The 16,282-nt window shown below is 38.7% G+C and overlaps 2 protein-coding genes across 7 annotated transcripts; both read left to right on the plus strand.

Annotated features, from left to right (window-relative positions):
• The first annotated feature begins 262 nt into the window (after window positions 1–262).
• Glo (heterogeneous nuclear ribonucleoprotein glorund) lies at window positions 263–6,780 on the plus strand. 3 transcript variants are annotated; one of them, XM_071697551.1, is made up of 9 exons: window positions 263–520; window positions 1,040–1,334; window positions 1,664–1,807; window positions 2,587–2,725; window positions 4,124–4,389; window positions 4,476–4,681; window positions 4,765–4,884; window positions 5,045–5,144; window positions 5,446–6,780. In XM_071697551.1, exons 2-9 carry the CDS (start codon window positions 1,076–1,078, stop codon window positions 5,538–5,540), a joined length of 1,329 nt encoding a protein of 442 aa, XP_071553652.1. In that variant the 5' UTR covers window positions 263–520; window positions 1,040–1,075; the 3' UTR covers window positions 5,541–6,780. The 3 variants fall into 3 exon arrangements, with proteins under 3 accessions (XP_071553652.1, XP_071553651.1, XP_071553653.1); XM_071697550.1 differs by having other exon boundaries at window positions 264–440; XM_071697552.1 differs by having other exon boundaries at window positions 267–440; window positions 4,124–4,296.
• Window positions 6,781–7,093: 313 nt separating this feature from the next.
• LOC139767863 (ATP-binding cassette sub-family C member 5-like) lies at window positions 7,094–16,029 on the plus strand. Of its 4 annotated transcripts, XM_071697546.1 has the most exons (26): window positions 7,094–7,567; window positions 7,763–8,005; window positions 8,301–8,441; window positions 8,534–8,683; window positions 8,825–8,983; window positions 9,056–9,203; window positions 9,283–9,516; window positions 9,596–9,769; window positions 9,851–9,998; window positions 10,182–10,330; window positions 10,569–10,679; window positions 11,220–11,330; window positions 11,758–11,897; window positions 11,963–12,424; window positions 12,516–12,642; window positions 12,764–12,909; window positions 12,984–13,087; window positions 13,158–13,345; window positions 13,514–13,790; window positions 13,879–14,032; window positions 14,107–14,235; window positions 14,320–14,596; window positions 14,705–14,870; window positions 14,949–15,132; window positions 15,192–15,384; window positions 15,501–16,029. In XM_071697546.1, exons 3-26 carry the CDS (start codon window positions 8,362–8,364, stop codon window positions 15,753–15,755), a joined length of 4,266 nt encoding a protein of 1,421 aa, XP_071553647.1. In that variant the 5' UTR covers window positions 7,094–7,567; window positions 7,763–8,005; window positions 8,301–8,361; the 3' UTR covers window positions 15,756–16,029. The 4 variants fall into 4 exon arrangements, with proteins under 4 accessions (XP_071553647.1, XP_071553648.1, XP_071553649.1 ...); XM_071697547.1 differs by lacking the exon at window positions 11,220–11,330 and having other exon boundaries at window positions 7,097–7,567; XM_071697548.1 differs by lacking the exon at window positions 10,569–10,679 and having other exon boundaries at window positions 7,097–7,567.
• The last annotated feature ends 253 nt before the right edge of the window (window positions 16,030–16,282 follow it).

Below are 16,282 nucleotides of genomic sequence, written 5' to 3' on the forward strand. Positions count from 1 at the left end.
AGCATGTTATATGACTTTAAATTCGCTATCGTTCTCTGTTCTCTCTCACTATTCACTAATGGCCGCGTTCAGCAGGCACAACTGTTGAGTTCGTCTTATCAACACTCTGCGTTGATTGGTTGGTTCTAAAAGTAAGAGCCAATCACGTTCGACTGCTGCTGAACGCGCCCAATGCTCCGTCTTCGCGCTTCCGAAGGGGGCGCGCGCAGTCTTGAAAATCCTATGGAAACGCGGCTTGCGTTGCTCCTACCGAAATCATCAAACGCGCCGCCATCGCGCGCCATTTTGCGTTCGCGAATCTTCGGTTCATCGGTGGTGTTGGTCCTCGGTTCGTAGGGACCGATTCCGAGGACGATACTGTGGGTGTTCCGTTTTTCTAATTGATCGCTACAATCGACCTTGGGTTCTCGAGGACGGTGTGTTTCGACGCCTTCGCGGCGGTAAGTTGAGCAAAGTTGGATTCCGGCATCGCGAATCCGTCTTCGATCGCGTTTCTCGCAAACGGCGTTTCCCCATCCAGGTAGGTTTTCCCCGCGAGACACTCCGTAGATTCTCTACGCATTTGTTTCCTGCGTCTACGCGCAATGTGATTTTAGCTTCTCCACCTCGTAATTCTCCTATGTGATTTTGCTTTCGAATTAAAAGCGAATGCGCGAGCGCAGTCGAGTCCGGACGACCGAACCTTGTCTCGTTCCTCTGTCAATATTTTCTCGTTTAACCTTGTCTCGTTTCTCCCTATCGATACTCAGTATCCGAAAGCGATTCGAAGTCAACGGAAATCCGGGAAATCCTCGTGGTATCCCAGTTTTCGTCTTTTTCTTCCTTTTTATTATTTTTGTTTACGATCGGTGTATATTTCTTGCACGGGCGCAGCTCCCAAAATGTCGACGTAAACCTTATATTACGTTATATCTTGATATTTCGGAAGCTCGACCGCTGCGAAATTGCTGGTACTCGATATGCTCGAGTCTTGTCTCTGTTGCACTAATTGACGTCGTTAAGTTAAACCAAGCGAAATATCTCATCTTTGTATTTACAGGCATTGTTCGGAGCGAGATCATATTAGATTAGAACCATGTCGAGCGGCAGTGGGGATCACGAGGAGGAAGGATACGTTGTTAAGGTGCGCGGGCTGCCGTGGTCCACCACCGTGGACGAGATCATGAAGTTCTTCGGCGACTGTTCAATCTCGAATGGCAAGAATGGAGTTCATATGACTACGTCTCGCGAGGGGCGCCCCAGTGGGGAAGCCTACGTGGAAATGGATACTCCGGAAGATATCGAGAAGGCATGCAAAAGAGATAGGGATCATATGGGCCATCGCTATATCGAAGGTTAATTTATTTATATTTAAAATTAATTCTCTTAACGTATTTAGAATTTCTTTTATGGTTCTTTATGACTTGTTTATCTATTTATGAATGTTCCCGAGATACTGAGATACTAAGTTTCTTATTTTTATATTTTTAATTTACGAATATATCTGTAGAATTATATATTATAGAAATATATTTGTAGAAGTATATTAAATGAACTTAGATGTTAAATAAGTATACTATGATAAATAGGAAAGTTATCTTTTTTTCTCTTGTTACGATATATGTTATATTATCTGTGTCACTAAATATTTTGTAATAATTTATGTATCGTTACTGTTTTATAGTTTTTAAAGCAAAACGCGGCGAGATGGAATGGGTCGTGAAGAGGAGCGGTCTTAATTTGGAAAACGCGATGGACGACGGTTGCGTGAGATTGCGCGGCCTGCCTTTTGGTTGTTCGAAAGAGGAAATTGCGCAATTCTTCTCAGGTACTTGACACGCGACAATCAAAGTATCCAGTATCAATGCTTTTTAATTGATACCCAAGTGTCATTGAGATTTTATTTAATCCTTGGAAAGCAGACACCTGTTCATCTTTTTCAAATACGTAACTTTCTTTCTATTTTTATACTCCCCTTTTCATAAGACGAAAGTAAATAGACGAAATTTGACAATTATCTCAGGAACGCAGCGACGGAATACTTTCGATGGCTTTAGCAGACTAAAATTACTATCTCGCATCAGCAAATCCTAGCAAGCTGCGCAACAATTGCTCCCTGATGTTACATGCTTACTCTAAAATTGGCTACTAAAAGTAACAAGATAACGAGAGTGTCGAGTAGCAGAAATTAAATACCATCTAAAGCGATGTCTCTGTATCCTGATATCGACGATTAGCCTCAGTTAAGATTTAAGATCCCGCAAAGATCTGAGTTGTGCCATACGAGCGCACCGTTAATTTATTATTTTATGATTTGTACGAACGAGACAAAAGTATTTTCACTGCGCGACTCGGTAATCAAGCTTAATTCTTAACTTTGGTTTTCGGCGTGGCAATTTTAATATCCTAATTCATATAAGGAGAATCACGAAGAGAAAGAAGGAAGAAAGAAAAATAAAATGCGCACTTATATGCGCGATATTAGAGTTTAAAAAAAAGATCTTGCTTTTTTTTGTAAGGGTTTTAAATAAGCTTGACCATAACTTCTTTTTCCTAATGGGTTTTCCTATAAGTTACAATGTCGATGTTTGATTATGTGTGGGTCAGGGTTGGAGATTTTGCCGAACGGGATTTCACTACCGACAGACTACACGGGCCGCAGTACTGGGGAGGCTTACGTTCAATTTGTTAACAAAGATGTTGCGGAGCGCGCTCTGCAGAAACACAAGGAAAAGATAGGACACAGGTGGGGCACTGAGACGGTATAGCTGGGTTCGGGTATACTCTTATGACTTTTCCATATCATTTATATTATTGATCGTAGTACATGTAGGTATATACATTTCGTTCAGTAAATAGTGGGAACGAATTCTACGATACGGATGCAGCTTCTTTATCATTCCTTGAAGAGGAGATTTCCCGCGCGAATATAAAAATGGAGAAACCGTTACATTTGTATCGTTATTAAGCTACTCAGCGTATATATATATATATATATATACATGTGTGCGTGTTCGCACGTTTTAAGAGTTTACGACGTAAATTAGTTTGAGAAACTCCTGACCCTCACCGTGTCGAGATGGTTCCTCGATGAATTGCAGACTTTATGACAAACAAATGAACTTTTTTTTTCCTTTTTGGTTGTGAAAGAGGATCGCCTCTTGAGAACTTTTTTCCTATCTGATATAAAGAAACTGCCTCTCTCAAAACACAATTACAACCAGATAATCGTAAGCGAAAGTACTGTGGACCTGTGGAACTACTTATATCCGTGGGTGGGTGCCGGGGGGCGGGAGATAGCCCCTTACCATCATCACCAAATCCCATGGGAGGTGGGTAGGGCAATCCAAAGCTCGGTGGGCACTACAGACAGAAAGAGAGAGAGAGAGAGAGAGAGAGAGAGAGAAAGAGATAATAATCATCGATCCAATACGGCACGTCTATGCTACGCGCATAATTGCATTTTTTGCAGATGAACGTTAAACTTCGAGATCAAACTATTTTACTTTATTACATTAGGAAATTTTTTTATGTTAGCGTGTGCTAAATCGATAATCTACGAGTTTCCACGATTTTCACGTCAATAGAAATGTTCATCTGCAAAAAAGGTGCAATTGTGAGCGTGGCTTGCCCGAAGATCGTCGGCGTCGCATGGGCTTGTGGGGTACATGTGGCGTGGGTACGTCGGGAAGCGATTTCGTCGTGGGAGGGTCTCTCTTCGCAGGTTTAATAAAAGAATGCGGAGGTTTAGTATGAACACAGTTGTTCTGTCACATTTGTAAACTCAACTTTAATGCCAAACTGACAATTCACAAGTTTCCTCTTTTATTTATTTTTTTTTCTTTCTATTGTAGACGTCAGATCGTAAATAATTAATCTCTGGCTACTGCAGGAATGGCTCCTCTTTCCACCTTTTCCATTTCTATATAGAGTCTCCGTGTATCACTGTTTTTTGTTTTTTCTTGTCTCTCACCATTTGTGATCTCTCGAATTAAGTCCGTATCGTTAAGTCTTGTCGAGTTTTCAATTTGGTGGCATTTGTATGGTGAGAGTAATGATAATGATAATGACGATGACGATATTTATTTGCTAACGTGTCGCTCTGCAGATCCTCTCTAACGCGTGTATCTTCAATCGTTAACAGATATATCGAGATCTTCCGAAGCAGTTTATCCGAGGTACGCGCTAGTATCGGGCCCAAAATGCGCGGCGGTCCCATGGGCGGCTTCAATCAAAGGCCCGCGCCGTACACTCGAGGTGATCGCTTCGGTGGGATGAATCGCTTTAGCAACAATGGCCGAGGATCCAGAAATAGAGGTGATTCCTTTCATCTATCGAAGTACGAAGACTGTCGTGCAGGAGAATACCGTAATAGAGACTTATTATACAATTCACGTACTAATTCATTACGTATGTATTTACATGTCTACCATTTACTTCATTTAAATCTCGTAATCTGTTTCCGGCTTTATCGTAAACTTTGTAATCTACTTTAGACTTCGATAACGGCCCATGGGGAAGCGGGAACAACTACGGATCTCGCGGCGGCAATATGGGAATGCGCGGCAGCATGGATATGAAGGGCGGCGGCGGCGGCAATTACAGAGGCGGCAACAATGACTCCTGGGGCGGTAACTCCGGCGTGTATAGTATCCATATGCGAGGACTGCCGTTCAAGGCGACGGAACAAGACATAGCTGATGTAATTCTTATAACCAAACGATAAAAACTCCATTTTTGAAAGACCCTTTCCCAATTTTTATCCCTAACATTTTTATTTTATAGTTTTTCAGACCAATCGAGCCGGTGAACGTCCGCATTATTCTTGAGAATGGCGGTCGTCCATCGGGAGAAGCTGACGTGGAATTCGCGACTCACGAAGAAGCTCTAAAAGCAATGTGCAAGGTTTGTGTCTCCTTTTCAATTATTTTTTAAATCGAAGTCAACTTTTAATTTAAAAACCATTTATATGGGACGATTTCCACCCATGAAAAGACCGTGTATTATACGGTAATTCGTATACAGCGTAAGATAATTTGATTTTAACTTGTTCGTCTTATTGCAGGATAAAAGCCACATGTCGCACAGATATATCGAACTGTTCATGAACTCAACCGGCGGGTCGAGTAGCATGTCACTAAGCGGTATCGGCAATTTCTGTGGAGGTAAAATTGCTGGATCATATCGAAAACTGAAAACGCATAACGGAAGATAAAACGTGTAATTCTTTAAATTAATTTGAAAATATATTAAATGTTGGAATAATCTCTTATGATTGTAAATGGTTCGTATATATTTTCCTTATATTAAAATATTCCGAAACAACTCTGATTTAATACACCTAAATTACACTAATCGCAGGAAATTGTTCAACAATTCGCATTTATCACGTCATATTGATACAATATCGCACATTTATTTAACATGTTTATGTATACATGCATATATAGGTTTCTTTGTACGCAGGCTTAGGTACCAACAACTTCAGGCCAGCATACTCGCCAAACAACAACAGAGGTTTCAACTCGCAGTTGGGCGGCAATAACTACAATAGTTTTTGAGATCGGGCAATGCGTTTCTAACGCTAAACGACGATTTATATTCGTTCAAAATCAAAGTGATCAGTGGTGAAAAGACACTAAATTACGCTGATGCAATATGAATAGTCCTTTTTTTTCTTCTTTTTATTTTCTTTGCGTAGTCTTTAATTATATATTAAATATTAATCGTAAGCCAAATCGGTAGTGTGTAAGTACTTGCTTATTCTTTCTTTTTATAACTTGTATGGGATATTGTAATTTTAAACATAGGATAGGGATAGGATAACATACACAGGGATAAATTACATGGATGATGTAATTTAATTTTCACTACTTGAAGGTGGAAAAACGACAATTTCCCCCTTTATCTTCGATAACGTATATCTTTTTTTTTTCTTTTCCTTCAAACTGAGCGCAATGTCAACAGACAATCGTACGTCGTCGAGATGAAATCCAAAGCGAGTTTCTTGGGGAATATATATCAGGGAAGGGTGTTACACACTTTTATTCAGATACTATTAAATTAAGTGTGAAAAAGGTACCTCTTGTTTTCCATGACGACGTACATATCTTCTGATCTAATATCAAATAATTAGAGTTATAATTTTATAAGATACATAAACATGTTATATGTCGTAATGGCTTTGATGCGAGCTTAGACATAAAGATGATCGTCAATATACGTTGAGACGTAGCGACGAGCTGTAAAGCGCAAAATATACGATTGTAATATACACGGACTGACTAGTAGCTCGCGATCGCACCTCAACAAATTCATCGTATTGTCTTGTGTGTGTGTGTATCGAAGGAACCTAAGTCAGAGAGCTCATTTTTCATCCTAACGCGATAATGTACTATATGACGTATTGTGTAACCTTTGAGTAAGAATTATTAATTTTCGTTGTGTAGGTGTTGCGAACCGCATAAGGAGATGCCAACTGGCAAGTGTCAATGTTGTGTATATCTTAACGCATAAGCCTTATAGTTTCGGTTTATATTCTCCGAGATGTTTGAATAAAAAAAGAAGTAAAACACAACGAGAGGAAAATACGTAAAATTATGCGTAATTCCTTAGATTATACGAACAATACGAACGTGAATGAGTTAGACCTGTCATTTAAATTGAACGTTCAGCAGAACGTTTAAGCAGAATTACGCCGACTAAATAAATCTAACTCGTTTATATTTGTATTGTTACACATTCTTGGCCTATGTAATATATTCTTACAATTAGAATAAAATTCTCGTCCAAGATCATGTAGATTAAGGCTTAGAGGAAAATCCATCATTGAAACCACTTGAAAATCCAGTCAATGTCCCACATTCATCCAAAGCCTCATCTGTCTCAGAATTCGCAGCATTTCGTTTGAGATTTTTTATTTAATATTCGCACATTCAAGGATATATTCTGGATACGGGATCGATCATGAAAACAGGACTCGCCTTTAAGGATTCATTCATTTATCCATCTACTTGAGTAGAAGTGCACAATTTCATTTATTCAATCATTCATTTACTCTCCAAAATCTTGTGTAGACTATTCGAAATTTATTCAACGTCAACAGGTGTCGGAAGTTTGTTCGACCTATATTCAAGTCAAGTTTCGTAGAAATGTTACAAATGTTTTATAATTTATCATTTGACAAGACACTTGAAGGCTGTGATCAGCTGTGACATAACGATCTTTTCGGACACCGCGTATATAGCCTGATATAGCCGCGACCACGGTTGACACGTCGCTCGCATATAGACGCTTCATCACGTCCAGCTTCATTAAGTAAACAATGCACGCAGAGTTTATCGTGCTTGTAAACGGAAGTCCCAGGAGGAAAACCGATCTGTCAGAAGACGAAGCTGAGATTGCAGATATGACGTTGTTCGCCCACGCTTTTTCAGAAGACAAAAGCGGGCGGCTGCTTCGATAGAAGGCCAGTGTGGCTGGCCAGTCCTGCCTGCGCGCAAAGCGCAAAGTTCTCGAGTATACGCTCGAGCACGCTCGAGTACATTGACCTCGATTCGGATCCGTATTGTCGACCGAAAGGGAACTGGTAAGGGATTTCGGTGATTTTTATTTTCGATGCTGTAAACAAAGGTATAAACGAGCACCCGCCGTTGGTCGCGTTGGATTTCCAAAGACAGGAAAGGCGTATTTTCACGCGCTAATAATACTCGAATTTGACCTTTACGCGACGATAACAGTGTACCCGAATGCCGCCGTTAAATGTTATCATCGCTGTTAACAGGTATTCAAAGCCATCCGATACGAGAAGGTGCGTCAGTGTGCGTGCCATGTGCACAGCACGCCAGCGTGTGCTCCCTCTCCCTTCGCCTCAGCTGAGCGCGTGGACGGAAATTCAAAAAATACGCACCTCATTAATGATGTCGAGAGATTAAACCGATTAAACCCCCGCTCTTATCAGTATCGTGCCGATGTAGTCGGCGATTACTTGTCGATGCAAACAAGCGTATCTCGTCTATACTAATTGGTGAGTAAAAACGGTATAACAGAGAGAACTCTGTCGGATGTCATTTATTTACATGTTACGTGTCGATGAAAATATGTGGGAATTGTGTGCCGGGATTGGAATGTTGTTTTCAGTCGTGTCACGCATTTCGCAATTGTGTTGAAGAAGCTTGTTTGAGCTTCGGTATTCCCGAGATATGTACCGAATGTATATGTAATCTCTACACAATTTCGTTTTATCTCCTCGCGCGACGATTACAGATGTTTATCTAGTTTATTCCTCGAGATGTAATTGTGATGTGAAATACAAATTTCAGGTTCTTCGAGTATCATTGATGCGTTTGTGGAAGTGAGCACGTTGAAGAATATCCTGTGAAGATGGGCCAAACCGCAGAAGGCAACAATGATAGTAATGACAAGCGGACTGAAAGTAACACACAGCATAAACATAATGAAAGGTACAAAGTCATTCCACACGAGTTATTTTCCGTGTTCCTTGAGAGAAATCGAATTAACGAAGATATAACAATTCCTTTCAATCTTCTGTTAGATCTTTGGAGCCAGATAGGCAACAGCAGTCTCTCCTACCAAAGGCAAGTGGTAGTACAGCGAGACAAGTTAGAGAATACATGCCGAGGTCTGGAATGAAGAAGTACAATAATGCTTTGAGCAACTTGATACCAGTACGGTACCAAAACCAGTATGTATCGTAATCAAAGTCTCGAAATAATCTTTCGTGATAATTCAAAATGATATATATTTAATAAAATGTACTTTTATAAAATATATATCAAGTGTAACGAATGTAAGAATATTTTAGTGATGAAAATACGTTTTACAGAAAGAAAGAGAATTCACCAGCAGATAATGCTGGGTTATTTTCGTATGTGTATATAACATGGATGACACCGTACTTATGGAAAGCGTACAAGAAAGGTCTTACGATAAATGATTTGCCGGATATTTCAGTATATGATACCTGCGAGTACAATGCACTCAGGTAAACTTAATACATTAGCGTGTCTCCTGTGAACATAGTTACAGTATAAATAAGAATTTTTTTTTTTTTTAGACTTGACGTACTTTGGCAACAGGAGCTAAGTCAAAACGGCCCTAATGCAGCATCTTTTTCTATGGTTGCGTGGAGATTTGTACGCACACGAGTTTGCGTATCATGCTTTTTATTAACATGTTCTCTTATTTTTGGATTTATCAGTCCTGTAAGATCATCCTTATGTTAACAACAAATTGTTACTAAATGTCTCTGTTATAATACAGAATTTTCTTTTATATACTTAGACGATAATAATGAGGAAAATATTGGAGCACGTAGAGTCTCCAGAAGAGAACTTTTGGGATGGCATTAAATGGGTTTTTCTATTGACGGTATGCGATTCTCTGCGAGCTTTCTTCTTCACCTGGACGTGGAATATGAATTACAAGACTGGATTACGATTGAAGTCGGCTTGTACAGCTCTGTTATATAAGAAGATTATGAGGCTAAATAGTCTCGGCAATAAAAGTACAGGAGAAGTAAGTTGCTCAACTTGTTTTATAAATTTTTAAACACAATGAAAGTGCTCTCGATATGACATGTGATTTCTACTTTTAGGTAATCAATTTATTTTGCAACGACAGTCAAAGGCTCTTTGATGTGATCATTTATGGGCCGATGATTATCAGCGGACCTATAGTTATAAGTTGCGGTATAATTTATGTATTGTGGTTATTCAATCCCATCGCTCTGGTAGGAATGGTAGCTTTTCTCTCGTTTTATCCATGTCAGGTAAAAAGTTTGTTATATACGCGTATTTTTCACATACTTCATACACATATTTCGATCAACAGAGCAATATCTGTATTTTAGTACTTCATCTCTCGCGCGACTGGCTACTTTCGCTCGAAGTCGGTAAATATTACGGACGCTCGAGTGCGACTCATGAGTGAGATCTTGGAATGCATAAAGTTGATTAAAATGTATTCCTGGGACAACTATTTTGGCCAGAAACTTCTCGGTGAGAATAATAGAATAGAAAATTAAAAACTATCTCGTATAAATAACAATAGAAATTATTGAAAGCAATGTTGTTGATGATAGAATGATAATTAATTTTTGTTTTATATAATATATATATATATTTTCTTTATTAGAAAGATACATGTATTTATGAAACATAAGTGATTTGATGTTTTTGCAGCCATACGCAAGAAGGAGGAACGATGGCTTCATAAGACTGCTTATTTTCAAAGTCTTAGCATTTCTCTAACGCCTGCTATACCTGTAATATCCGCGATCATCACGTTTCTAGCACACATTGCCTCGGGCAGTGGATTAACGGCCGCGCAGGTATATAATACAATTTATCAATACAATTTCTGATTTTCAAGATGTACAATATTTTTATAAATATCCTAATTTTATGTATGTCAGGAGAAATCGAATAACATCTAATAGGTAAGCACTAAGCAGTTTGATAAAACGATAAAGTTTTCCCTTTGATCAAATCCGTTTTCACGAATATTTGCATTCCTCGTTACAAGATAATTCCTTTCTAGCTTTACACAATCGATGGATTACATTACAGGCTTTCCCAATGATCACGTTATTTGGAAATTTGCTTAGACTGGCACTCACGTCACTTAAGGATACCACGCGATATTTTATGAGCGCCCTCATAGCTCTTAGAAGATTCAAGGTCTCCAGTGTTTTTTGAGTGATTTCATGTACAGCTTAATGGGTCGGATATCCGTACCTATTATTAGGAAGCCAGTTCTCGTGTTCAACAAGTTCGACAAGTTTATTTTGTGTGAATTGTTATTTATTTTTATACAATTTTTATTAAGATTATATTTAAAAAAATGAATAACTTTAATAAAAAGTTGATCGAATGATACTCGATCATTGTAACAAAATTATAATAGAGTAATTTTCACAAAAAGAAATTGGAAGAAAGACAGCACGAGCACTATTCCTATAATAATACGTACATGAGGTCAATGTCGTTTTAATGTAAAAAGCACAAGCTTTCTAAAATGAGAATAATTGTGATGGGCAAACACTGCATGCCTGTAAAGCATCCTGTTACATTTAAACAGCTGTTGTTAGCGATTCCTTTAGTATACCGAATACTCGAATTGCCAGCTGTAAATAATATCGAATTGGGGGCATGACGTTCCCACGCTTACACGTAGTACAAATTGTACTAACATGATCGTTCTAATTCTACACTTTTCAGGTGTTTCCCTTCGTATCGGTGCTCAATGCTCAAATTCGTACCTCTTTCATGTTTTTACAAGTGGCCTTAATTAATATCGCTGCAGTAAAGATAACTTTTGGCAGAATAAAGGTGTTTATTCTTGTTTATATCTATAGGAATGCACAGTCGACTGCACCATACGTGTTGTATCGTAACATTGTGGTCAATTAACATTTTCAACTTTCGATATAACCGAATAATAATTAATCGGCTTTTATTTTGCTAACAAAACGTTTGCCTATTGCTTCGTTTGTACTTGTATCATGTAACAATTGTGCCCAGATTTACTCAAACAACAAGTATATCGCTACACTAATTTCTAGTTTTAGAAATTAATGCATCCGAATATTTCGCCCTAATATCGCTGTGTACATACTGCATACCTTTATCTTATTTTTCTACAGTTACATTTTTACATATTTATGCTTGTTTGCTTTTAACGTGCTTCTAACATAATGGCGTTTCTTCAAGTACCTATTAAATAGATAATCCGATTAACGAAGCGATATTTGCACAGGGCGTATTGCTGTTGGACGAGGGCAGTTGCCGAGCGTCGAAACCGATTGTGAGATCGCAAGCGGTTGCCATTGCTAATGGCACCTTCGTTTGCGACAGCATAAGGCTTCAAACGGATGCATCAACCGACAGCAAGAAAAAGTAAATATTTATTCCATAATAATTATCGTAACTCCTATAGGTCACGATAATCATTTTTCACGTAGGAAGAAATCGCCACCGGTCACGGACAATTCGCTTGAATTGGAAAACCTGAATCAACCGACGCAAGAAGCTAAGTACGTCGAAGTTCTTAGCGACGTGCATTTCGGAGCGCCCAAAGAAAAACTGGTCGGTATTTGCGGCCACGTAGGTAGCGGCAAGTCCAGTCTACTGCTAGCAGCTTTGGGACAGCTGAGGATGAAGAAGGGAAACATCCTGAGAGAAGGCACATGCGCCTACGTCAGCCAACAGGCGTGGATTGTGAATGGCACCTTCAAGGAGAACATACTCTTTGGCGAGGAGTTTGACGCCAAACGTTACTATCACACGATCACAATTTGCAACCTGAAGGAAGATTTGATCATGTTGCCGGGAGGAGACGATACCGAGATCGGTGAGAGGGGTGTCAATCTGTCCGGAGGACAGAAGCAGAGGGTCGCGCTCGCGCGAGCATATTATGCTAATCGGTGCGCAAAATCTTTTGCCGTCTTTCTTTTAATAAGTACATCGATCGTAAATTTGCTAAAATGAATATTGCAATTATATCTGTCGTTTCAGGGACATTTACTTTCTCGATGATCCTTTGAGCGCGGTTGACGCATATGTCGGCTCGTATATATTTGAGAAATTGATCCTCGAAGCTCTTGGAAACAAATCTGTTCTTTTCGTGACACATAACATTCAGGTGGGTATTTAAATAATTGGAATTAATCCCAAGACATTTTATTAATATATAAATGTGTTTTATAATTGACAATATGAAATTTATTTAGAATTTTAAATTATTCTGAACATATTTGTTGCAGTTTTTAAAACGTTGTGATGAAATCTACATGATGAATGCGGGCAAGATCGTAGAGCATGGAACCCACGAAGATCTGATGCGACTCGATAGGGAATACGCCTCGATGGTGAAAAACAGCACAGTTGTAACGGAAGATCATTTGTCAGCGTACGTTTAATATACATTGTACGTATTCTTCGAATTGTTCGAAAGCGGTACAGTAGGCCTTCCCTTCTTCGCAGTGTTAAATCTACGGGGGTGATGCAGAGAAATATTGACGATTCAGAAGTGCGAAAAGCGGAATCCGCGCACAAGGAAAATTATGGAAAAGAGAAATTATACAAAGGTGGGCGCGTTTAGTTGTATGATGTCTTCTGATTTGGAGACCTCTAATAATTTTCTTCTTTCAAATTTAGGAACAGCTTTAACAGTAGCAGAAAAGTCCGAGACTGGATCTGTCAAGTCATACACTTATCACACATACGTGCAAGCCACAGGTGGTTACTTGATCGCTGTTCTTGTATTTTTTACATTTTTCTTGAACGTAGGCAGTTCAGCCTTCAGTACTTGGTGGCTCGCTGTATGGATTAAAGCTGGCGGAGGCGTAAGTAACTCATATATTTAATATTTAAAATACACATTTTAAAACATCTATATCTTTTTTTTCTTCAATCATAAGATATTTTAATAATACTATTTGTTACTGCTTAGTTTTTCGAGTTAATATTGGATATATCGTATCAATCACGTATCTATTTCATTCAATTTTCAGAACGTGACTATGTCAGGAACTAATGATACTGTATATTCGGAGAATATAAACGCCAATCCTCACTTCTCGTTTTATCGAGATATATACGGTACCTGCATCGCCGGTATACTATTGACAAGTTTTATGCGTGGCCTAGTCATTATGTTTGCCACGATAAAGGCCTCGACTACATTGCACAACACGTTTTTTCGCAAAATCATTAGTTCTCCGTTGAGCTTCTTCGAAACTACTCCAAGTGGTAGAATACAAAACGTTTTCAGTCGAGACATAGACGAAAGTGAGTGGTCTTTTAATGATTTTAAACACATGCACTGTTGCGAATTAATACATATCATCTAATTTGATTGATACTTTCTGATTTGCAGTTGACAATTACTTACCCATATCGATAGAAAATATGGTGCAAAATATTTTTACTTGTAGTTTTGCTATTTTCTTTATCTGCGGCATACTGCCCTGGTTTTCGATACCGTTACTTCTGTTTGGTACATTGTTCTTCTTTGTTGGTAAACTGTTTAGGTAAGTATCTTAAATATCGCATAATTTACGTGTATAATTTACATGATCAACGGTTTCTTCTCATACCTCTGCAGAATAGGAATGAGGGATTTGAAGAGAATGGAGAGTGTCTCGCGGTCTCCTGTTTTGAGTTTCGTCACAACTTCTATCCAAGGTTTGAGCACAATTCACGCGTTTCAAAAGGAGAAGAATTTCTTATATAGGTAATTATTCAGTGAAACGCCGCGTCGGGGGTAATAAAAAATAAAATAACAAGGAAAGACGATTAAATTTTTTCTCATCGACAGGTTTGAAGAGTTATTCAACACGAATAACTTATGTCAGCATCTGTGCCAAGCCGCGATGAGATGGTCTGCGGTGAGGCTGGACAGTTTGGTAATTGCCTCGTCCTGCATAACCGCGTTACTCGTGATATCTTTCAAAAATGAGATTTCGCCGGCCTTTGCCGGTCTGGCTATGGCGTATGCCACGCAAATGACTGGCGTCTTCCAGTATACAGTGAGACTGATGTCCGAGACGGAGGTGCGCTTTATAAGCGTAGAGAGAATCAGTTATTACCTCAAGGTAATTTATTTCCGTTTAATTGATAATTCCGTAAATATATAAATGCTAATTGTGCGATTGATATCTACATCTCAATCTTATTACTTATCTCGTTGTCTTCTTATTCAGACTTTGCAGAGGGAAGGTGCAAGGAGGACAGTCGCTCTTAAACCAACCGATGATTGGCCTTCTCATGGCAAAATAGAGTTCAAAGCTGTTCAAATGAGATATAGGGAGGAGCTACCGCTCATACTGATCGACGTCTCGTTTAACATAAAGGCCGGAGAGAAAATCGGTAATGACTAAATATTTCCCTAACTCGTTTGTCGCACTTTCTCACGCGAGAGATTAATATAATTGTGAATTATTTTAGGCATCGTGGGTCGCACGGGATCGGGCAAAAGCTCCTTGGTCGTAGCTTTATTCCGACTAGTCGAAATTTGCGAGGGTGTTATTAAGATTGACGGTATCGATATTTCGAAATTGGAGTTGGATGTATTGAGAAGTAAATTGTCGATTATTCCTCAGGATCCAATTTTATTCAGCGGCACTATAAGGTAATAAATTTAATTGACAATTTTTGCTGACTGCTCTTTTCAATCGATTCGTTTTTCAGATCTAATTTGGATCCCTTCCAACAGCACGCCGATCGCGATATTTGGAGCGCCCTTGAAAAGACTCAGATGAAAGAAAAGGTATCTGTTATGCCGGGAAATCTCGACGCTTCCGTTGGATTTGGTGGAAATAATTTGAGCGTCGGCGAGAGACAGCTTCTTTCTCTTTCAAGAGCTCTATTACATAGTGCAAAGGTAACACACTTTGTGTGATTTCTGCAATATTACATGTATTTAAAATTGATTTTTGGATTTTTTTTAGAATGTTAAAATTAATATTAATGATTACACTGAAATTTATCGTTTTGTAGGTGCTGATTCTGGATGAAGCCACTGCCGCTGTTGATCCGGAAACTGAAACGACGGTGCAGAACACGCTGCAGAACGAGTTCGCCGATTGTACTGTACTTACGATCGCTCACCGATTGCAAACGGTCGTCACATGTAATCGCATTCTCGTCATGAGCGAGGGCAAGGTTGTCGAATTCGATGAACCCGCGAAGCTTCTCTCTCGTCCGGATTCTGAATTTTCGAAACTGATGGCTGCCGCGGATAAAAACGCGTGAAATAATTTCCGCAGAGATCTGAATCGCGATCGCAATGCATTTTAGTCGCGTTTTATCAGTAAATGAAAACTAATTGCACTAACTCTCGGAGGTCACATAAGTAAGTGAAAGAAAAAGAAAAATATATATTTCACAAAAATACAGCGAGTAAATTGAATGAATGGTTATACTTTTCTATTAATGAATTACTAAATTATTAATTAAAGATTAAAACTATATGTTATTACAAGTTCGTATTCTGTATCTGTATAAATATAAAAAGAAGACAAGAAAATCTTCCCATTTTCTCCATTTTTTCATATTCAATCCTCCAAGTAATTAATTTGTTATAATAATTTAATCTTTATTATACTAGTTGCATATAACTTTTAGGTATACTGGAAATTATACATAATCTCAAAACGTATCTCAAAAAATCAACATTCTTGCCGTCAAGATGTTACTGGTAACATCTTATGATTTAGCAACAATGAAAGAATCGATTTAATTAAACGGGGATATCTTCTGGGCAAAATTAAACTGCGTTA

This window comes from Temnothorax nylanderi, unplaced genomic scaffold (genome assembly GCF_030848795.1).
Source record: "Temnothorax nylanderi isolate EJ_2023f unplaced genomic scaffold, tnyl_v1.0 TNYL_tig0012_pilon, whole genome shotgun sequence".
In the NCBI taxonomy this organism is placed as follows: Eukaryota; Metazoa; Arthropoda; class Insecta; order Hymenoptera; family Formicidae; genus Temnothorax; species Temnothorax nylanderi.